The 24,460-nt window shown below is 46.8% G+C and overlaps 1 protein-coding gene across 5 annotated transcripts; it reads right to left on the bottom strand.

Annotated features, from left to right (window-relative positions):
• Positions 1-195: 195 nt before the first annotated feature.
• On the bottom strand, positions 196-22,974 carry LOC122392807 (glutaminase liver isoform, mitochondrial-like). 5 transcript variants are annotated; one of them, XM_043388084.1, is made up of 14 exons: positions 22,632-22,950; positions 20,903-20,950; positions 6,630-6,763; positions 6,385-6,484; positions 5,999-6,144; positions 5,542-5,671; positions 5,190-5,374; positions 4,378-4,495; positions 4,017-4,229; positions 3,151-3,327; positions 2,711-2,842; positions 2,198-2,358; positions 1,698-1,827; positions 196-1,371 (listed from the first exon to the last, which is right to left on the bottom strand). In XM_043388084.1, exons 1-14 carry the CDS (start codon positions 22,824-22,826, stop codon positions 637-639), a joined length of 2,604 nt encoding a protein of 867 aa, XP_043244019.1. In that variant the 5' UTR covers positions 22,827-22,950; the 3' UTR covers positions 196-636. The 5 variants fall into 5 exon arrangements, with proteins under 5 accessions (XP_043244019.1, XP_043244020.1, XP_043244021.1 ...); XM_043388085.1 differs by having other exon boundaries at positions 5,190-5,353; positions 22,632-22,934; XM_043388086.1 differs by lacking the exon at positions 20,903-20,950 and having other exon boundaries at positions 22,632-22,974.
• Between the last annotated feature and the right edge of the window lie 1,486 nt (positions 22,975-24,460).

Genomic DNA, 24,460 nt, shown 5'->3' on the forward strand with positions numbered 1-24,460 from the left:
ATCGTGGACATCTGAGATGAATTCACCGACCACTTTTTGATCCCTACGAAGAATTTACGGAGTTGAAAATCGTGTTTCACGCATGCTTATGTGGCTATGAGCATGCTATGAGCCCTGACTTATGGTCATTATTTGTAACGCTTTTTACCGCATATGAGTTAGTTTTTACGCTGCTCCGATTCATATTCATCAAAGTAGAAACGTGAGTCATTTATTTACACAATAAGTACACAGTTGTTACAGTTTGCCTCCATGCAGTGGCTGGCGCCTGCGCGAGCCCCTTGCATGGGTCTGACACTGCTAAACGTTCCACTCTCGTAATGCGACGACGATTGCACCCACCGGCGGCGGCCTCTTCCGTTTCCATAAACGCAATACCCCACCATTTGAGCCCACGAAGTCATGCTATGCGGGGAATCTGTCCGCATCTAACAATTACCTCGAAGCACTATAATGATATGACAATCGTTATGCGATTGTAAGACACCCTGACAGTCCCGAGCACAAAGTACAGCTGCATATTGGAGCCAACGACTGATGAGAAGCCCCTTAATGTTCACAACGATTCACAAATGCGTCTCCCTTAGCCTCACACGAAACGTAAGCAACAAGTGTTCGTATAGCACCATCTCATCCTTATTCTCGCGTTTTGAGCTCGTGGTCGCTGGAGCTCTGTACGTGAGACTGCGATCGATGCATCCGCTGGCCTATGCTTACGGTGCGAACCGTCACCAGCTTTGGCGCTCTGGATGACTGAACAGACTGCGCTCGTTTCAGAGATTTCTCATCAGTCCTCGGCTCGAAAATCAGCTGTGGTGCGTGCTCTAACTTTTCCTCAGGGGTTTCTGGATCCATATCCAGGTCGCCGAGTCCGTTTCTCATCTCCGTCTCCGGCTCCGGGTGGGGCTCCGGCTTTCTCTGGATTTCCAGGTCCGACTCTGGCTGCTTCGGGTCCGGCTGACGCTCGACCGTTTCCGTCTTTATTTCCAGCCTCCTCTCGGGGGTTGCCGTCCGCGACCGGGTCATTGTTTCCCCGTTCATCTCTCCGTTTAGCGCCAGCCGCGGTACCGCTGAGGCCGTGCCGTTCGTCGTGCCGTTCGTCCTGGCCGCCTCGAAGAGCGCCAGGTTGTTCAGCTTGGTCTCCGTGGCGCGCAGCACGTCCAGCTCCTGATCAGAGTCGGTGGTGCCACCCTGCTGCTGTCGCATTGAGCGCCGCGACAGGGACGGCTCCGGCTCAAAGTCCAGACCGTTGCTCGGGTCGTCCTCGCTCGGCATGTTGCGGCACTCCTTGTACTTTCGGATCAGGAAGGAGACGATCTCCGAGTTGCCGCCCATTCTGGCGTCGTCTAGGGGAACGTTACCCCAGCGGTCCTGGAGGGAGAACAAAATGTAGGGGGTAAGTCGGCTGTGCTTTTATTGTGTGCGTTAGATAATATTCCGGTCATGCAATATTTAGTTGTTATGATCGTAACGCATTTGAGTAAGTATCGAAGCAAAGGGGACCATGTGCTGACTTCTTAATTAAATACGTGATAGCAATGTTGGGAACTTGTGAGGCTGCGCTGCTACAATAACATTTCGAATGACATGAAATCTTGGTGTAGGTATCACAATCTTCCGTCAAGAAGATGTTAAAACTGTGGATATTGAATGATTTCAAAACGTTGTCGTTTCCTAAAAACTCGTATCTAGCGTACCTTGGGGTCGACGAGTACGTTGCACTTTTCGACCAGGAACTTGACGACCTTGAGGTGACCCTCTGCCGAGGCCAGGTGCAGCGCCGTGCGCCCGTCGTAATCGCCGTCGTTCAGGTTCACCTCCATCATGCTGCAGGGGTGAGTTGAATGTGTTAATTTCAAACGTTGTGCGTCAATAGCCGTGCTAAGTGTATGCCGCCGCGCGGCGCATCGGTAATTAAAATTTTGCCGCAAGGTGGCACTGGTAGTGAGCGCCTGAATGTATACTGTACCGCACAACACTGGAGGTCGCGCGACTGATTCGCGCTATTAGCTAATGTAAACAGTTACTTCTTCTGCTCCTAGGTAACATCAACACTCTCTTTTTTTTTACAAAACTACACTTCAATTCAGTTATTTTTGCATAATAAGCTAGTAAAGACTAGGTAAAGTGAAGCGTAAAATACTTTTGCAATGTAAAATGAATGTCGAGTTTGTTTCGCATCACTCCCGAACCGTACCAGTATCGGCGGATGGCGGTGAGATCGCCGGCGGCCGCCGCGAACAGCACCCTGTACAGAATGTCGGCCCGTTTCTCGGCGCATGTCCGCCGTGGGTCCAGCTTGGGCGTGCTGGCCGACATGTTGTCAAAGTGGTGGAAGTTGAACTTCTGGATCAGCTCCTGTGGGCAGGCAGGCGTAGATGATCAGCGGGTTAATTGTATGAGAAGGGTTGCATGAATGTGATATATTACGCACATTTTTATCATATTTGGTTTAGATAATGGTTACATGCATAGTGAACGCATTATCATGATTTTATGAAAATTTTCATAAGATAAATTTCATAAGATGTATACAGAGGTCTATGGATCGATCTTCCATGTAACTGGTGACAATTGACCGTTTCTATGTGTGACGCTTGGTTGACTGCAAACGAACATAAAGCATGAATTAACTGAATAATTGAAAGCCCATTCACACCTTGACCTATTTGAGCAGATTATCAGATTTAAGCTGTGAGGTGCGTATTACCTTGCAGAACTTGACGCCTCTGACTGAGTTGCCCATGGCGTCGAGACGAGGCGAGTAGAGCGCGAATCCCACCACGTTAGGGATGACGACGATAATGATACCAGAGACACCCGACTTGGCCGGTACACCGCACTGGAGAACACAAACCAAACGGATGTCAACACTCGTCATGGTATAAGGCGATTTACACTATAAATATAGTGTCATGGTAACAAATCTTATGAATCCCGTCATTTATGATAAACCAAAACTACTCATATGTTTATAGTTGTCAGTTGGCTGAGTAGGCATTAAGTAGGTTGACTGCGCAGCTTGTTACACAAAATCAATATCACGGATAAGTTGGCGTTGAGTACAAACTTCCTTGCCGCGCACGCACTCTCCTTAATATCGCGTTAGGTAAACATTTACGTTTTCGCGGGTAACGACCTGTGACGAACCTTGAATGCGAACTGTCCGCTGTAGTCGTACATGCCGCAGCTATGCATCAGACAGAGCGTGTTCCGCACGGCCTCCGGGTCCAGCACGGCCTCGCCGGTGATGGGACACACCCCTCCGTTGGCCAGAGTCCCGGCGATAACGGCGGCAGACTCGCACGTCACCTCCAGAGAGCACATCTGACGGCACGCAAGACAACGTAGGTGATGTGGAATGGGTGTTGTGGTGAGACGAGTTAGACTAGAGTCAACTGGGCCATAGATGAGATATTCATGGTAGGGTTATAGAAAAGTCGGCTTTGTATCAACCCAAGCCCCTGTGGCGCGATTGGCGATATTCTAATTAATAGCAGCGTATCATTGTAATTATGCAATTAAGCATGGCGTTTAAATACATTCAGCAGTACTCAAGTCCTGAATGTAAAACTGACAAAGGCCAGGACTGCGCATTGCAGACCCTGGCACCGGTCTTCGCCCTGCTATCTGATCAGAGGGCTCTAGGAATTCTAAAGGGGATATGGGTCGACGCCCCGATCTACGCGTCAGTTCGGCGACCCTGAGAGCTCCGTCAAGGGTCGTCACATGTCGTCAAGGGCGATTGCATGGCGATCGCCGTAGTTCGGTTGAAGACGGACGGCACTTGGTGAAAGCAGTGAGGCGGCGAGCAGTGCGCGAGGCGTTAATTTCGGGAAGGGAAGGATCGATATTGGGAGACTAAGGTGCGTTATAGGAATGGGTCGTGCATATGATGTGCATTAATTAGTGATTCTCGAGGGGATATGCAGATGCATGGTTAGCACACCTTAATTACAAATGAAGTGCATAAGATGTTTAATTGAGACAGCATACATGTCGACTTCCTAACCGACCTGGAAGTAGAAGTCGAGCGTGCTGACGAGGTCAATGTTCTGGTTGGCGAAGCAGCCGTACTCGCGCATGAAGTAAGCCAGCGCGAAGTTCCTGTCGGCCGCCTGCCTCTCTGACAGGAAGATGGCGTTGTTGAAGCCCAGGTACTCGCCGCCCGTCATCTTCTTGTACTTCTTGAAGATGTAGTCGAACCGGTCGGCAATGTCCAACTCCGGCTGGAACATTACAGCAGGTGCAAGGTTGGTCAGCAAAACTTTGTTTTTCGAAGTTAACTTCAAGGGATGCTTTATTACCCTAAAGACAAAATTAATGGTGATCTTGTGTCTCTTTCGGAATTATTAGAGTGATTCCTAAGCGACTCACCCTAAGCAGAGTGGAGACCATGATAGCCCCCGAGTTGATCATCGGGTTGTGTGGCTTGTTGTTGTTGTCGAGGCACAGTTCGTTGAAGCTGCGACCACTCGGCTCCTGGCCCACATACCTGGTAACGCAGACATAGTGTTTGTTATGGTACAGGGCGTTCCCTTGACACAATCCGGCCATTTTCTTTTTTAATGAGTCAAGGATGTTAATTACATGCATTTAATAGCAAAATGTAAAATGAATTATTGTTTTTATCATTCTCCCAGCAGTCAGCAGTGTGGCCAAATTGGTGATGTTGCGGGGAAAGTCACCCCTAATGAAAAGTATAATGACATCCTCAGAAATTTTAAAATTACATCATCACCACGTTTTTGTCGTGAAAGCATACCTAGTGTAGGAATAAAGACTAAAAATGTTCCAATGTACGATTCGCACCGTCTGTATGTATGTATGTATGTATGTATTGACGATCAAGAGCAATCCACAATCGGCGTGGCGATTACACTCCGAGTCCGAGCGTTAGCGCGCCTTGTAGGCATTGTAGCGCCGTCCAAACACCGTCATACTCGTATTGTCGCGCTTGCAATGTTGTTTTTGTTACATCTTTAATGACAATATTTGGAGTTTTTTTTTGTACTTTCCACCAGAACTTGATGTCAGGTATAGTTTTTCCACATTACCTGTAAAAACTGCACCTAAAATGAGGCTGAAGACGAGTTTTTTTTTTTTAAAGACATCCTCGTACGACTTTTTAAATACATCCTCCCCCTAACGCTAAACCAATTTGGCCACACTGGTCAGCCAGCACCCACTTGTGAACGAAGTCGGGTCCGTTGTCGGCGCAGGCGATGGCGTATCCGATGGGCTTGCTGACCGACTGGATGGTGAAGGGGACCTCGACGTCGCCGACCGAGTAGCGCTGTCCATCGATGGTGCACAGCGAGACGCCCCACAGCTCTGCATCCACCCTGTCCAACTGCGGGATGTAGCAAGCCGCCTGTAAGGGCGGCCAGTCAGTGGGGAGGTGCGGCGCTACGTACAAGACTATATTTTTATTTTTCATATTTAAGAATTTGTAAAATACACACGCAGACCAATTAGAGTTTTATAAAAATTCACAGCTTCATCGTTAGAGAGTTACGCCAATAAACACTAAACACGTACTTTGCCGTCCTGGAACTCTTGGCAGGTTTCGTATATTTCCTCGATGTGCGCGCAGAATGTCTCGAACTGTGGAATCACCATCTCTCCTGTCAGCGCCTTGTTGACGATGTCGATGTTGTCCATAATCATCCTGGATTGGAAGAAGTGTGGCATTAGTGAAGTGAATAGTCATATTGCGTACGGTTCCAAATGTAGTTCGCTCGGTGTATCGCTATCCCTCGATGATCATAATAACGACAAGGCAGCTGATAAATCATCACCCATAAGATATACGGAACTTGCACTTGGATTAACGTGCCATCTGGGGATACAAATAGAAGCAGTGTGCCAATTGTAAATGGGATAACTACGAGCGATAATGAAAATGTTATCGTTGCTTGTACGACACTTTTATGAAGCTAGCTCCGCAAAAGCTCTCCGAAAAGCTTCTCGACCAGGCTAGCACTCAGCTGCGCACCCTTTGAAGATGTCCTCGTCGAAGCAGAGGCCGTTGTTGGACCAGAATCGCGAGTCTCTGGCGCACGAGGACTGCACGCTGAGAATGGAGCGCTTCATTTCTGTGAGGCGCGGGTCTGTCTGGCGCAGACCCACGGCTGCCAGCGCCTGAGACAGTCACACGCAGGTAGCGAGGTGTGAGCTGAGTACACTGGCCAAGCGTCTCGACAAAAGAAATGGTTGACCATCATTTACAATTGATGGGAATACGTATATTCCAAGGAACAATAATAACTGAAGCATTTTACTTTTTCATAAAAAAGTTAGCAATGGGCTGGGCATTTTATGGTAAAAACGGCGGTATACGCTTGGAGTGTGTCATTCTGAGATATTGTGAGAACAACATACCTCCAGGAATTTAGTGACGTTTACTCGTCCGGAATCGTCAGAGGCGCGGTACATTTCGCACAACTTGTCCTCCACGTGGGACAATGTGTGCCGGTTTTGCCTGCCGGACGCAAGAGGAACAAGGCATGCTCGTTGGCGACAAATACAACATCTGAGCGCAAAAAAGCACACGAAATAATAGCGAACGGTTTAAGCAAATTATTCTCTCTTTTCCTGTTCCTCCTTTCTCCTCTTTCTTTTCTCACCCTTTCTGTTTGATGCGCTGCAGCTTGGACTCCATGTCGATGTTCATTCTCACGGGTGGCGTGGTCTTTCGCTCCACGGTTGATGTCTTTCGGGAGGACGACTCCAAGAAGAGTGACGACCATGATAGCGATTCCTGTTGGCAATAAAGAATTGTCTTGTCCTCAGTGACGGCGGAACGTGAAGGTGATTTCTAAGAAAAAGTCAAAATAAAGCTGCAGACATAATGCAATGTATGTAGCTTTTTGTATGTAAGCCAGTTGTGTTGGTGGGTGTCAAAATGCTGTGTTAATTGCTGTGTTAAAAAAGCGGACTTCAAACTTTTTGGAAGCTATGCAGGTTTTTTATTTGAAATGTAATGTTTGACTAAAAGCGTGCGCCTTTGCCCAGCATCAAAATCACCAGTTCGGACCACGTCTACATTTGTTGAACTGCAATATTGCTATAGATCTCGTGCATTGGTCAAACCAACTTGCGAGGGATGTCAAAAGATAAACAGTCAAGACGATTTAATGTGAACTGTGCGAAGCGTGAATCCGCTTGATCGATCCTTTTGTAACTTCTTATTTGGTGAAAGAAACTTCGGTGTAAACTAAACGAAGTGGAAAACTGAAAATGACCTGAAAATGACACTAAAATCAGGAGTTTTAGTTTGATAAATTTTTAGTGTATTATGTAAGCATTACAATAACGGTACCTTAACAGCTTCGATCGCTTACAAGTGGCCCCAATTTTGCTTTGCAGGGTTAATACTTGATAGTATCAGCCTACTTTCCAATAAAACCCGTTGAGCAAGCTATATAAGCCTGTCCTTTCACAAGGGGTCACAAATATGTAGTGCTGCGTTCGATCAGAGCTCGTAAGCATGCCAGTGATGTCGCCTGAATCTGAACGACGTACGACACGCGATATCGGGAGCGCGGACACGATGACAGCCAGTCTCAGATCACCTGATACATGGTTATGGATGAAGCGCTGCTCGTTTGCGGCTGTCACAGACTCTGATGTTGGTACGTGTCCTGCATTTAATGAACGCTATAGACCATGGCCCGTGAATAGTCCATTAGAAACATCCCCATGAGAAACATTCACAGCGAGTGTAATAGCTTTATTACGAGCGAGCGAGCGAAGCGAGTCTTTTCAATATAAGGGGAAAATCTCAGTATGAGCGGCCCGGCCCGGCCCGGCCTGTAACGCTTTTGAGAGGCTTATATCTCAGCAACCGCTGGACCGATTGGCATGCGGTCTTTTTTGCTGAGTAGCCCCATCCCTTCTACCCCGTAATTGACTACTTTTGATACACCTCAGTGACCGTCGTGGCACGTGTCACGTGAAAAGTCAAGGGTGTTCAAGCTGTCCTGCAAAAGTAGTGATTTTGAGAGGCCCATATCTCAGCAGCCGCTTGGGCGGTTGACTTGCGGTGATTTTTGTAGGGTAGCAGCATCCCTTCTAACAAAAATAGGATACTCTCGATGCATGTGGGTCACCCCCAGCGCACGTGCAAAATACAACAATAAGAGGTGTCAAATTTGTTCCCATTTTAATATCTCGGTAATTACTGGGGCGATTTCGCTGACACTTGGCATACAGGTAGGCACCCACCAGGCAATGCATTCCCATGTGTTGCGGTTAGGGTGCTACTGCACGTGCGCACGTGCAGGGGGCGCTTCCAGATCTCGAGAACGGCTGGGCCGATTGCGCTCAAATTTGGTACACGGTTGGGGACCAGTTAGTAGGGTGCCGTGCAAAAGTCAGTTTGGACCCCGTTTGCACGTGCGCACGTGCAGAATGCCGCTTCCAGATCTCAGGAACGGCTGGGTCGATTGCGTTCAAATTTGGTACACCGCTAGCGACCGGTTAGAGGGGTGCTTTGCGCAAGCCCGCTGGATGTACCCTCTCGCCCTTCCGCACGTGCAGGGCTCACTATCTCGCTCGCTCGTTCTTCGCCCAAAAGGCGTTTTACTGGTTTGATAGAAAAATATTTCAGCCTTTTCACTTGCAATTAGAAATGAGACACTAAGACGCGTTTTGTCTTGACAGATATTTTTACCTTCTCACCGATTATGATGCATGTACAGTAAAAAAATCAAATATGAAGGAAACTGTAGTTGGTGGCTAGTGCTAACAAGCTTTAAACTGCTACTGCTCAAACAATACAGGCACGGTACGCATGTATATCCTTCTTTAATATAACTTCTATAAGCAAAGTTGTGGGCTCGCCCTATCGAATGCTCTTCTAGCCTTTCTCTACATATATGTTTGATGCAACAGCAGAGCGTCTGACACTCATCGCCCACGTCCTATGGGACAGGCTCTACTACACGCTGTTATTCAATTCAATTAGGCACCGTGTAAAAAGCAGCACGGTGATCCTATCGGAACGTTCCACAAACATGCTCTGTGATTTTAGTGCCCACAAAAACCGGCCTCTACTCAGTGAGGCCCCGACCTGCCATGAACGTTGAAATAACTACACCGATGCGATGTACAGAAACACGGAATGAGGCACTCTTAATTAAGTTTAGTCAACCATGTCACTTATAAGCATGAGTGAGTGCCTACATATATAACTGTTAATGAATTGGCTGCACTCTAGGCTATATTCTGCGGGAATGGGGACAACGCATTTAATTAGACGACTTGGTTAGGTACTGCTGTATTACTAATATATGTAGAATGGTAAGTAAAGAATTTCGTGAAAAATGAAGTCGTTTTGCATCAGTTAGAAATAAACCATTCCGAAAGAAAGATGCAAAATAAACGCGAAAGACTTCAAAATGCGTCCATGTATTTCTCATTTATTTATCTGGCTCCATCTCAAATAAAATTTGTTATCAAATGTGGGATTATCTCCTCATAACTTAACCCGCGCCCCACTGGGGGTGGGGCTATTCTTGGGCTATTCATAGCCCCCTCTCGTTTTTCTGCAATAACTTCTAAACCGCTGAACGTATCGACGCCAAACTTTCAGTACCTTTGGCTGCATCGATTTAACACATTGTGTCAAAATATGAACTTCGTAGCTACCATGGATCGGCCGAAAATGACGTCAGAGTGACGTCATGCTCGGCCGATTTAGACGCAAAACATTGAACCACGGCAATCGCTCTCAAGAGCTCAGTGTTTAAGCCAGATCCAATTTCTTTACATGAAATGACTCAGAATAGACTGCGTTATGAAACTGCTATCTCAGAATTTCAAATGTTTGAAAATTTCGAAAATTAAATTTACTTAAATTCAAAATTTATATATTTATCTTCTTTCAAAAAGTTGACTTAACAAAAAAACGAAATATATGTGACAGAACACATGCTTATGATATACTCTAGCAAGCTGTGGCTAGATATCTTTAACAGTAGCCAAGTTATACACATTATAGCAAATATTTCACAATTATAAATTTTTTAAATCAATTTTTCAGTACGGGTTCGACATCGTACACCAATATAAATAACACCATCGTGTTCCTGAGCTCAAACTTCATCCGATTAACACCTTTTTTGTTGAAAAATGAAACTAAAAATGACCTTTTAATTTTGACCTGAAAGTGGCCGTCCTAAGCTAAATTCAACTCATAATGACCTCGAATGACAAACGACATCGAATTGGAAATCTATGGCCTAAATGGACCATAAAACATGTGTCACGTGACTAATGCATGATATAAGATTTCTGTGACCTGTGATGACCTGACCCTGACCTGAAAATCAAAGTGCAAGTTTGGTACCCTCAGGGTATATAAAGCATCTGTTCTCGTGTGTGTAAACCAAAAATGAGCCTGGTATGGCTTGTACCAAAATGTGAACAAGCCAAACATCGATAATTTTTACTTTGACCTGACCTGTGACGTCATCGGTGACCTCGAGGTAAATGAAATTATGTTTCGCATGACAGTTTTTCCGGGTATATCAGACGCCGTTTGAATTTTGACGATTGGCACAGTAGTTGGGGCATTCCACGATAGATCGACCAAAGCCGTACACCCTCATATTTTATTTTTTGCTTAAAATTGGTCTAATGGGTTGTTATGGGCCAGGGCCTCGGCTAAGGAATTTTGACTGGTGGGCCACTTGGGCAGCGACATGGACTGACCTTCGTAGCCATAGCCCATCCCCCCCCCACAATTTTCGATTTCTCCCCAGATTTCGGCCACTTTATTCTGCAAAAAAACGTCAGGATGGCATTAAAAAATGTAAAAAACGGGGCTCGACCCCCCCCCCCCCCGACTCTTCAGAGAGAGCCACAACCCTCTCAGCGGTGATACTCCGGCAGTGCACATAAAATGGCACAAGTATGCACAAAAATTGACGCAGATTATAAAACTTTGGACGATAACTTACGGCCGGTCGGATGTTAAAAATCAGCGAGCCCTGAGTGGATCGCTCGCCGACTAGTCGGAGATTCGGAAGCGGTCGGAAGAGATCGGGCGTTGTCAGGTGGATCGGGAGGAATTGTGAACAGCACGAGTGCAACTTTATATATAAAGTGGGTTGTAGCAGGAACCCCAAAAGAGGGTTGTAGCAGCAACCCCAACATCTCTGAAAATGATCATTAAGCCTATTGGTGTCGCATGGAAAAGAATTATCTCAAAAGCCCAAGCGCACTGCGCGTGAGTGCGCAACCCTAACATTTTCTTTAAAAAAAGTTATGTAGGTACACTTCTGGTGAACAGTGTCACAAACTTCCGATTTGTCTTGGGTGTCTGAGTGGAAAATTCTAGCCACCCAAAATGTGAGAGTGGAAAATTATCCGTTCTTATTCTTGAGTGTCGCCTTCAGCCCAAATGAGAAATTTTTGGAACGGTGACTGTGAACGGTTCGAAATTCGTCCGACTGGTCAGATGTGTGACTGCAAGCATCATACCGGTCGTGAAGACGCATAAAGCCGAATTTTGGTACACGAATGTGCACGAATATGCAAGTCATCTTATGTCGCGGACCGATGTGGGATCTTTCTTCCACGGTCTTGGCATTTCGCAGACCAGTCGGTGTCCACCGCGTGACTTTTACGGTTCATCACGACCGCCACGAATATTTCATGAAAAATGAAAATTTCGTGGCCGTTAGCCGAATTTATAATAAACGAACATGATCGCCAAACAGCAGGGCATATTTTAACATACTGACTGCGTCCCATTTTGGGACGCAGCCCCCTGCCTTTGGGACGTAGCCCTCGCGAAATTTGGACCACTGCGTCCCACACTGAAATGCCACGGTTTCAGCCGAAAAGTGCGAGCAAAAATAAGTAATATGCCTCGGTGTTTTACTGTGTAAAAGATGTTGGCTTTCCGATTGCTTTGTGCCCTGATTTACTATGTACCTAAGCACATACATGCCCTCTCCAGTCCTTGTGCCCTGCCCTACCCTTGGTCATACACCTTATTATGTTCTTCCCTACTATACCCCTAAGATATGTGCCCTGCCCAGTGCCCTGTCCTTAGGTCTTGTACCTTGCCCTGTCCTTTCTTCAGGCCCTGTGCCCCGCTCTGCCCTGCCCTCAAACACGATACTTTATATATTCTGCCTGGAAATTTGATGCGCTGCCTTCCCGTCTTTTGGCCCCGTGCCCTGCCCTACCCTAGTTTGGGGCCCCTGCCCTTCTCTGCCCTCAAGCCTTGTGACACGTCCTGCCATCAGACCCCGTGCCGCTGCCTTGTCTTCAGGTACTGTGCCCTGCCCTGCCATCAGGCCTTGTGCCTTCCTATGTCCTCATGCCCCGGCCCCGCGCCCATCCTCGAGCCTAATGCCTTGCCCTGCCTCAGGCCCTGTCCTGTCATGTTCTGCTTCCAGGCCTCATGTGCATTGCCCTGCCCTTAGACCCTGTGCCCTATTCTGCCATTAAGCCTTATGCGTTATATCGCCCTCAGGCCCGTGCCCTGCCTCGCCCTAAGTTGCTGTGCTCTGCCCTGTCGTCAGGCCTTGTGCCGTCCCATGCCATGAGACCCTGTCTCCTACTCTGCCCTCAAGCCCTGTATTCTGCATTGCCCTAAGGTCTCGTGTCCCATGCCCGCTCTCAGGCGCTGTGCCCTGCCCTGTCATCAGGCCCTGTGGTGTCTCCCGCCCTCAGGTCCCGTGCCGTTTCCCGTCCTCATGCCCCGTGCCCTTACCTGTCCTCAGAACCCGTGCTTTGTTCTGCCTTCATGCCCTGAGCCTTGCACTGCCCTCAGGCCCCATACCCTGGCCCTGTTTCACCGGTGATAGCAGCACGCTGCTATTACACGTGTCAATTTGGGTTTCCATGGAGACATCAACAGGCCCATTGCTCAAACACTACCACAAGTATGACGTCAGCTCGCGGAATTTGATAGCAGCGTCCGTGAAACACCGCCCACGTCTTGTCATACCTTCGGGGCCCGAAGGTATGACAAGACGTGGGCGGTGTTTCGGGCCTTGTGCCATACCTACCTGTGTCTTATGTCTTGCTCTACCTTGGCTTTAGGTACTATTTCTTGCCCTGCTCTGAGATCCTGCGTGTTGCCCTGCCACCAGGTGTGTTGATCATCAGGTGTTCTAAGGCCCTGTGTCTTACACTGCTCTCCGGCCTTGTGTAATGATAGCCTCAGACCCGCGCCTTGCCTTGCCCTCGGACCCTGCATCCTACCCAGCCCTCAAGTATCCGTCTTATCTTAGCTTCATGGCCTGTGCCTGCCCTGTCCTTAGGGCTCAGACTCTGTGTCCTGCCCTTCCCTAAAGTCCTGTTTAGAGATGTCAAGTTGGAGCCCGCAGGCCCGGAGTCTGGCCCAAAATCCGGCCCTACAGGGCTTTTGCATGCACAGTGGATTGTATCATTGTTTTGAGGTACCTCATCGAAACGCATCGACTGATATGCGACATGATCTATCTTGGTCACGAAATGACCTTAATGTGAGGTCAAGTTCTGACCTTGACATTTCGAGGTAAAAATGAGAGAAGAACGATCGTGCAAACGAAAATTCTCTGCCTTTTTTTAGTTCAAAAGCTTTTCATGAAACCTATATTGACAAAAATTGTAATTTTACCCGTTTTTGGCTATGGATCCTTAACCGTTGATCTGAACTCAATTCTGACGAAATATTGACGAAAGAGCTGTTCAAGATATATCGATTGCTTTTCTCCTATCGATTGCGCCCTCCTAGCTATCATAGTTTTTGAGACACCGGCACGTTTTCCGAAAAAAAATATCGCATCATTGCGAAGTTTGACATTTGATGGCATACGGTCAGATCAGGGCCGTCATGGCCGTCTGGCCATAGGAGGATATAGAGGGGGCCACGGGGCCATGCTCCCCCCCCCCCCAAAGCGCCCGGAAATGGCACAAAATCGACACATTTCTGGGCATAATAATTAAACAAAGGAACTTCCATTGGGAAAAGTTTGGGTTATATTACGTGATAGGCAGTAAGGAAGCGAAATCCGAAGCATCCAAAGCATCCGTTCATCCAAAGCATTAATCTATGATGGATTTTTTATGTAGCTTTAAAATCCGATGATTTCTTGTCACAAAGTGGGTACTGGTTGACCTTACGTCATCTAATTTTTTCAAACACATAGTATCTTCAATGCAAATTGGCAATGTTTCACACGTCAACCTCTATTTTGAATCGATTGATAAGGGTGAAAAACGCATGAAGAGACGTATGTATCACATTTTAATCATGTGCATATTCATTTTTATTCTCTAAGCATAGGTACAATTTGGTGCGTCAAGGGAGGTCAAACACGCCCAACGCCGTTCAGGAAAACGAGTGACTAACAACAATATAAATGTCATTAAATCGCCGGTCCGCCCTTTGAATGCGGATAAAGAACGCACTACGACTGGGCGAATTTCGAGACTGGCCAAAAGCAATCACAGCCCGCTCCCAATATCCCGCTTGCAGTGCCCCTCCACCAGCACAGTACACAATGTATCTGTATGTACATTATCTCACTTGCATTATATACTATTTCGCTTGCAATGTGCCCTTTCCGATCAAAGCGTGTGCCCTATGCCACCTTTGGGACGCAGTGAAAAATCCTTAAAATATGCCCTGCCAAACAGTCGCCGAGTCGCCGCCGACATGTCGCTGCGTGCGTCGACTTGTTGCCAAGGCATCGCCGACTATTCGCAACAGATTCGCCATTCATTCGCGATGTTCGCCGAAACATTGATCAGCTTCGACCTGCGCACGATTAGGGGGGCCCCACCCGTTTTCTGCAAATCGGGCTCTGTCGGCGAACTGTTCGCCTCTGTCGGTAAACTGTTCGTCGATTTCCTACACACACGACGTGATTCGGCGACAGGGTCGTGGCCAAAATTCGGCAGCATTAATATCGCTTGCAGACTTCAATCGGCTGGAAGTCGCCGACACTACCTCTAGTTTGACTCTGGCTCGTGTCTATCGGCCAGCCGTCTGAGATCGCTCGCAGGCTTAAGGCCGTGTTACACTGCCGAATTTTGGTCACGACCCTGTCGCCGAATCACGTCGTGTAGGAAATCGGCGAACAGTTCAACGACAGAGGCGAACAGTTCGCCGACAGAGCCCGATTTGCAGAAAACGGGTGGGGGCCCCCCTAATCGTGCGCGGGTCAAAGCTGATCCATGATTCGGCGAACATCGCGAATGAATGGCGAATCTGTTGCGAATAGTCGGCGATACCTTGGCAACAAGTCGGCGCACGCAGCGACATGTCGGCGGCGACTCGGCAACTGTTTGGCGATCATGTTCGTTTATTATAAGTTCGGCGAACGGCCACGAAATTTTCATTTTTCATGAAATATTCGTGGTGGTCGTGACGAACCGTAAAAGTCGCGCGGTGGACACCGACTGGTCTGCGAAATGGCAAGACATTGGAGGAAAGATCCCGAATCGGTCCGCGACATAGGATGACTTGCATATTCGTGCACATTCGTGTACCAAAATTCGGCAGTGTAACAAGGGCTTTATCCCCGACCGTCTGAACTGGTCTGTTCTTCCACTTTTTACCCCAAGAGGATATTGCAAACAATAGGTTGAAGTTTTTTCACAAGAATATGTTTCACCGATGGGTACTTTACAGCCTGAAAATGTACGAAAAGATCTGCTAGTTCAATTTGAAATGTGAAAACTTATTTTTCGGAAAATTACTGGTGGGCCAAATCTTTGAGGCTGGTGGGCCATTTCGGGTCACTGGTGGGCCATTTGGCCCACCAGTTAACATGTTAGCCGAGGCCCTGTTATGGGCGGGGAAGCCAGCTGTGCCAGTGGCGGCGGATTCGATTTTGGCGTGGGGGGGCAAGATCCCAGTCGAGATGATGTCATAGGCGGATCCAGAAAGGCGTTTTCAACGCTGTAAGAGACATACCCCCCCAAAAAAGTGTCCAAAATCCAAAAAACTCCTCGGATTTCGATTCTTTACGGACTTACTGCTGAACAGCATAAAACAAAATAAAATCCTGATAAAAGTGTTATTATTAGGAAACATAAGGTACGTTTTGTCGATTTCGGGCGATGCAGGGGCCAGGGGGAGGGGGAGTAAATATTTGCTTTAAATGCCCGCTCCCTGGATCCGCCAGTGGACGATGTAACACTTTTCGTATTGCTGTATTAGAAAAAAAGCTCCAATGGGAAAAATTGTGCCATAACCCGATCGCATATCAGATGTTGAAGAACGGTGCCAAACCTTTTGAAGTAGGCGCGCGCTATTCTTTGCAATGAGGTAACTCGTTACCATTTCCTCTGTTCATTTTACGTTCGATTTCCGTTTAACCTTCCTTTAAAAAGTATTTCTGAGACAGATATCAACTGAAACTAGCTCACAGCGGGAGGAGACCGCTCAAACATTCAAAGACAGTCGGTCGCATCTAAACATATTGGGACAGCGATCCGCCAGGAACCCTCCCCAAGGCAGTAATTCGCCAAATAAGCTCACCGAGACGGGCTGTCTCGATGGGTTTATACAGTAAGCCTACAGCAAGGCTTAACTAAGGCCCAAACGCTCGTCAAGCTGGGAACGGAGGGTGAGGGAGCGCGGCGGCGGGCTGAGGTGAAGGAACGGTGGACTGGAACGGGAATCCAGAAGCTCTGGGTGGGGCGTTTCTTTATTAGGGCTTTAGGGTGTGCTGACTGCGGTAAGGTCCAAATTATCACACCAAATTTTGCCACGACATCTACCGGTTCAGGCACTCGAGAATCAGTGGCCAGTAATATCTGCAAAGACGAAGCATTTCCAACCCAGCTTCAGCCTGGTGTCAGGGCGCCTCAGGTGGCTTTAATTACAGTTGCACATACCAAACGACCTCAGTGCAGCCAGTCTGTGGCCGAAACCATTCGGAACAGACTTCAACGAAAAGTGAGACCAGGTTAGTGCTATCGTTAAGTGCCATTATAGACTTGGGCCCCGTTGGCTTGACCCACTGGAAGGTGGTATTATCGGACGCTGCGGGGCATACTCATTTTTCCAAAATGCCTTAGATTTTGCTTTCGTGTTCATAGGCGGCGGAACGGGGAGGGCACCGGGGCACCGCGCCCCCCTTTGATTTTGGCATTTTAACGTTAGCCCTATGGGCGTTGCATGGAAAGAATGGGACCAAAAGTCGGCAGTGCCCCCCCCCCCCTTAATTGAAGGTGTTCCGCCGCTACTGTTCGTGTTTGATGCTCTTTATTCTATAGCCAGCCTTTAGACAGAGGGGGGAGGGGCACTAATGATCAGTGCCCTAACCCTCAAAAGTTTCCATCATTAATTTTTACTTTTTTAATAGTGAAAACTGAAATAAAGCGGATACTGAACTGTGAACATCCAGTTTTAACACTGGCCCCACACAAGCCTCCGAATGCCCAAAGCAGATCTATGATGACTGGCCTTTGGGTGCCATACCATACCGTGCATTGGTCAATGTGGTCAATGCGTACGACCGTGACTTATTATGAGCGCTCATCAGTCCTAACTACCCGCAAGCGAATGGCTAGCCCTTCCGTCTCCACTCGCTTGCGATTTGGCATTTATGTAGGTACAAAATAGCGGCAAACGACCACTGAAGGTATGAGTTGCGTCTCTTGCACACTTAAAATATCTCTAAATCGAATCTAAAAAGACAAAAAATGATATAAAGCGGAAATGGTTAGCATTTACACATATTCAAAAGGCACCGTTGGACAAACTGTAGGAGCGCATAGCTGCAATATCAGGTTATGTAAATTTTCCCCATGTTTAGGGCACAAATTATGGAGGGGCAAGAATATACGTTTGCCCCTCCTTCAAAAGTTTCTTAGGGGACGATGCCTCCTCTGCCACCCCGTATCTGTCGCCCCTGTAAGCGGTCACTGAAGGCCTGGGTTGCCGCTGCGTCACGTTGACGCTTATAATGCCTCCAAAACTAGGTTGAAGAGAGGAAAACTTCAATTGAACGCGAACGCTTGCCATTTAAGAAAGGCAACGTATGAAAGTATATGGGCATCTGGTTACATCTTCAGATGATCGAACAGAATAATCAGGTATATGGTTTCTTGTCTATGCTTTGTCACAAATTATGGGGGGGGGGGGCAAAAAGATACTTTTGCCCCCCCACGATTTTGCCAGGGGGGGCAGCTGCCCCCCCTGCCCCCCGAATCCGCCGCCCCTGAGCTGTGCCAAGGATTTTTTTCTTCGAACACCGGTTTCCGAGATATAGCCTCAGGCAATTCCTGGAGGTCACGCTGCAACCCTATGTTTGGCGGCTTATAACTCAGAAACTATTGGTTTTCAATGGTAAAAACTTTATACGGTTCAACTCGCAATCAACCAGCAAGCGTTTTGGCTATCTCGGATTTTCGATTTTTGAAAATTTTGATCACGTGACATCTTGATCTTTTTTTCGAAGAGTGACCTTGATATTTTCCCAACTGAAAGTCGCAATTTTGTCTGATGACGATTAAAGCCTTATCAATTGTCATTCATATGCGACAATAAAAAAGTGGCTTTCGGCCTGCATTGACCTGAGATGGTCATTTTTATGACCTGTCCATTATTACGAGCGGGAGCGACAGCGAGATCTCGAGACTAAAGCAAGATAGCGACAAGTGGTAAACGATACAGGATTCACACGGATAAGGTCTACAATTTTTACTGAGGTCATTTTCAGGTCAGGTCAAAGATGACGTCACAGGGGTAAAAAGGAAGTTAAAATAGTTTTGGCTGTACCTTTTGATCTAATAAAGAAAGAGACGTAGAATAGGCACCAATCCGTTTGCTTTCGCCTAGCGCCAGTTCGTTTTGAATTTCGATACCGATGACCTGAGGTCAGGTCAATTTCTTTTCACCCTATTATAAGTCAATTGGGGAAAAATCAGCTCCCTTATTTTTACACTAAAACGCGTCGGAATTGCCTGATATACCATGAGTGACTCCATATGCGACTAACTTTGACTACCTTGAGACATTTTTTTGCTCTTGGTCAACTGTGACGTTGCTCTTGGATCATGTGACGTCATTAAAGGTCACCAAATGTTTTTTTTTTGCTAATAACTCCTTACAGGTTTGAGATGCAGCCGCACGGATAGGCTCATTGTGTTCAGCTCGTCAAGGCCCATCGAATGATATATATGATGACCTTAAGGTCACGTGACCTAAGGTCAACTTTTGACCTTGACCTTTCGAGGTCAACATACACATGTTTCGATGCGGATCGACGAGAGGATCACGATGGTGCTATTAGTTTGTTCCTAGCTGGGATACTTCGAAAGTTATTCGAGAAAAACTTCATATATATGTAGTGCCGCCATTTAGACTTTCTTTTTACCCCTGTGACGTCATCTTTGACCTGACCTGAAAATGACCTGAGTAAAAATTGTAGACCTTATCCATGTGTACCCTACGCCGTTCACCGCTTGTCGCTATCTTGCTTTGTTCTCGAGATCTCGCTGTCGCTCCCGCTCGTAATAATGGGAAGGTCATAAAAATGACCTGACCTGAGGTCAACGCAGGCCGAAAGCCACATTTTTTATTATCGCATATGAATGACAATTGATAAGGCTTTAATCGTCATCAGACAAAATTGCGACTTTCAGTTGGGAAAATATCAAGGTCACTCTTCGAAAAAAAGATCAAGATGTCACGTGATCAAAATTTTCAAAAATCGAAAATCCGAGATAGCCAAAACGTTTGCTGGTTGATTGCAAGTTGAACCATATCAAGTTTTTACCATAGAAAACCAATAGTTTCTGAGTTATAAGCCGCCAAACATAGGGTTGCAGCGTGACCTCCAGGAACTGCCCGAGGCTATATCTCGGAAACCGTTGTTCGAAGAAAAAAATCCTTGCCACAGCTGGGTTACCCGCCCATCACAACCCATTAGACCAATTTTAAGCAAAAAATAAAATATGCGGGTGTAAATTTTAAGTTTTTTTTTTGGTCGATCTATCGTGGAATGCCCCAGTTTCAGAGGGAGGGGGCTATGAATAGCCCCCCCCCCCCTGTAGGGCGCGTTATACGCAGGTGGGGCGCGGTTAATAGGTATATATATGTAAGCTCAACCGAGGTGAAACAGACAGCTAACAAAGCGGAGTCAAAACAATTATTTGATATAAGACCATCACCACATTTCCTAAGAAAGCTGTTGAGGGTATGTGCATTCTTTGTTGGGAAGAGTGAAAGCATTGACATTGTGTCAAAAAGCTCAGAATCACATTTTCAATTGCGTTTGTTGGGCGGACATCCACTCATACACAAAGCATGCATGATACACTTATAAGCATGCCACAAAGTCCTTCCACAAGCATTTTCAAAAACCAAACAGCTTTGTTACATTTTTAACTTTCGCTTGATTTAATGCCTTTTAAAAAATTCCAACAACGTAGCTCATCATGAATGCAAAATAATATCCGGTTTTGATGCGAATTGTTGTTTGTTTTTATTCATGGAACATTTCAAATTACATCCTTTTCCGGAAATAAACGGCTGATAGTCTTTGATATTTTTTCGTAGGTCATACGCCTACCTAAGAGATTAGGTGAACAATCATCCGTAATTTAAGTGTTTTGCCTTCGAGGCAAATTTTATTTTCCCGGATTATACCGCTCAGTCCTAAAGTTGTCTCGTTTATATGTAGATTCATTCACTACAATTTGGACTGAAACGTTACAAAAAAGATCTTCATTATAATCTAGGCATCAAGCAAAACATTTTTTGTCAATTCTACGCTCATTTTCTGTAATATAGTTTGTTTTGAAGTGTTTTCGAGTGCTCGAGCAAAAACGCGAAGGCATGCATGCTGAAAAATTAAATGTTAGACGTGTAACGGTGGGGTCACGATTTAACCTACCGCGTCTTTGGAGCATGACTGGCAGGAGCGTGCATACATACCGATATGTGTGGAATGTCCACGCACCCAGCCACTGGGAGCTCCCCAGCCTGCGGACAAAGGTGTATGGTGCAACACGCGACTGCCAGCGGCCGACAACGCAAAGTGAAATTGATCATCAGCAGGCCAGAGGAACTCGTAATAAGCCATTAGACAGCCGTGCAGGTCACCATCATAATGTATCTGACTTTCAGGAGCTTCTCGTATTTCATGCGAATTTTATCCGCGACAATGCCAAATTTTCTTACTGCAGAGTGCAGATAGCTTTATATCATTCGTAAGCAGTTAAAAATGTTAGCTAGAACTACGTTGTTTTTAGGGTTGTAGCGACCGTATTTTCTTCATTTTTGTTTATATGTATGTACATTGTACATTACGAAATCGGTGGTGCATTTTATCGCTGCCCCAAAATATTATTTTTAAATATTGCTTAACTTCCTGAGGGAAAAATGTTACCTGATATCGGAAATCTTATATGTTCAAACGACTGCAACCCTCTTAGCTATATTTTCTGGCATTTATTCCAGTGATTTTGCTTTTAACATTATTTACTTTATTTATCCTGGCAAAACTGAAATCGTCTTTACAAGACCCACCTACAGTAATGCTCATGCGGACTGCGGATGTTTTATGCTTAGTTTAGTCGGTTACTTAGAAGGTCTTCTAAAAGTAAGGACGCGCTCTTGTCTATATGCCGTGTTTTTATCTAAAGCTTAATAAGTCACCGATATCTCAAACCAATCTCATCAACTTTCAATGCTTAAAACGTCATGGCCGTTTCAAAACTTTACGTAGAAGAGACTACTGTCGATGCTAGTCGGTGACTTAATTGTCTGACTGAAACCCTTCAGCTCGATAGATTTGATTTCCGTTGTTGGCATTTCAGTCGTTAAAAAGACAAGCCCGTAACGTAGCGTCTCCGTTTGGCTTTGCTAGCGGACTTGCATCTTCCGAAAAAGCAGGACGAACCGAAGCATACGACCCTGCGCAGTGCACCCATGGATCGGCACGCATGCAAGGGATTACACGCACACTCATTCATGGCCGTCTCAAGAAAACCTTTTTTACAGGCTATGTGAGCATTTCTTTTTCTTGCTTTTGGTCATTACAGATATATCGTCATTTCAATGTGAATGAAAAACTTCAATTGGCACCTTTCTGTCATTCATGCTATCCGAAAATGGGAGCAAACCGGATGATATTTGAGTCTCTTTTAAATAGAAATTCTAAACAGCGAGCTTTGTTTGACATTTATCCAGCTTTTGACCGCAGGAGTAGGCATAATGAAATGCCTATTTTTCATCACTTATTTCTTCTAAACTAAACATAAAAAGCATCCAATCGCTTATCACTAGCTAAAAATAGGGAGTCATGATTTTGTGCAGGTGGGTCTGAAGATCCTGCTCATGGTACCATACTTCTTCGTGAAGACTTGCAATTATCAGTTTATAAACGGGGTAAGGCAGTCAGTCTATCTACGACTAGGAGTCTAGTATTCTAGTACAACGTCCAGCAAAAAGCATGCATTTTACTGAGGATCAATTCGCCCTAGATCAAGATCCTTTTAGTTGGAAAATCTTCCACCATGACTCAGTGATAAATTGACGACGAACATTTTTATTATTATTTTTATCTAGCAATATTTTCAACGACACGAAGGTCGATGGTTCGCTGCACCTGGCGCAGGACACGCTGCGGTGCGCGGCGGACCCAAGACGACCCCAGACTGACCTGCCGACTGAGCTGCCAGCGGAGCTGCATGCGCGAGTTGGACGGCCGACGCCCCATGCGCGGACCTCCCTCACCCTCCGGAGGGACCGGCGAGGGCTCTCGCTCGTCCTGCTCCTGGCTGCCGTTCGTGTCGCCATTGGAGAGGGCCCGCGACAGGCACGGCTCGCCGACCTCTGCGTCGCGGGGCTGGACCATGTTGGGGCTGGGGTCGGACTCTGGCGCGGATTAGTCCTCTCAGTCGAGCCAGCGACTGGGACCGCTGCCGCTCCCGAGACTGCCGTCCCCGCGAGTGAGCCTCGGGGGGCCGTAGGGCCGCCACGCGACTAAACTACACGCCCCGCCCCCTACGGACCGGCCCCCGCTCTCCACCAATCAGAAACCGCCACTCTGACACCAGACGCAGCCGTGTCAAGTGACGCCAGGCGACACTGTCATTGCCAAGCACGCGACTGATCCCTGCCCCCCCCCCCCCCACTACCCTCGGCCCCTTTCCCTGAACCCCGCCCCGTGAAACCCCCACATCCGAGTCGTGTCTCAGTATCGTGCCGTCTCGGGGCGGAGAGGGTCGAATTACCTCGTTTGCCACCCAGGGAGCTCTGACTCTGTATCTCGGAATGCCAGTACCACGTGGGCAATGTTGAGGTTATAACGACGTTGAGCCCATCGCCTGGCGACTGCGGTGGCGTGATGTCCGAGCACTCAGTCATGGGGAGCGCGGTGACTTCCAGAATGTCAAGATTGCAACGGACTGTGAGGTCGCGCAAATGGGAACAGATGGGGTGACTTTGAACTTTGTGTTGTTGACCCGGAGGGAAATTCGAGAATTGAGTTTTTACTTTTCACAATAAATCACAATGCTCCACCACATATCGTCACTTGCATACACTTGTTTTCCGAAAATGTTTGTCAATTAGCAGGGAAGCGCATGTGTTGCCAGCTCCACAATTTAATTTTGCGATACTTCCAAGTCTAGCGTAACTCGAATTATCAGTTCGGTCGCATCAATTTATTTTCAACGTTGTTTGTATGTACAACGGACGATCTTCTGTAAATATGTGTCAAAAAGAATCTAGAAAATTTCCGATTCTTAGGCGTTTTCGACAACTTCTCGATTGGCAGGATGGCTGAAGAACTTTTTAAGAACCTTATCGTCTGAACTTAAGACGAGCCAATGCTCAACTAATACGCTGTTCCATAGTTGACATAAGAGACGAGGCGCAAGCCCTTCATGAGAATCGTGCCCTGATGGCTTGTCTAAAGCAAGGATCTTTTCGCCGTATGTAGATCGTTTGCTTACCAACGTGCAGACCGTTTTCGTGGCCAAATCCTAACAATCAACCCTTTTCTGTCTGAACTTAGCATTCGATGTTATTTCTTTTAGGTTTTATTTTTTGCCTTTCCTTGACCTGGCCTGAAATAAGACGGGAACACGTTTTCCAAATCCCATCCTGCCTCATGCTTTTGAAAGAATCCTGGCAGCCAGCCAATGTCAGAATCAATTGTCTCTTACGTTTTAAATGATTAACACTGAAGTTCATTTGAGCATAAGGTGTTACAAATAAAGACAGAAAAGCCCAGTGTGTGGCCCGTTGTACCCTTAAAAGTGACTTAACCCTATTCCTGGCGGGGGGGGCCTCAGGAGCCCCCCCCTGAGGTTTTTTGGTTATTTCTCCCAAACGCGTTGAGCTAGGAAGCTCAAATTTTCTGACTTTTCCTAAAAGGCTTCTACGCAACATGTCTGAAAATTTTGAGTTGATCTGACCTCAGGTCAGGTCACCAGAGGCGGTTTGGTGACCCTACCTCAGAAAAGTTTGCAATCACGCCAGAGC

Source organism: Amphibalanus amphitrite, unplaced genomic scaffold (assembly GCF_019059575.1).
Source record: "Amphibalanus amphitrite isolate SeventyFive unplaced genomic scaffold, NRLGWU_Aamphi_draft 000502F_arrow, whole genome shotgun sequence".
NCBI classification, from domain to species: Eukaryota; Metazoa; Arthropoda; class Thecostraca; order Balanomorpha; family Balanidae; genus Amphibalanus; species Amphibalanus amphitrite.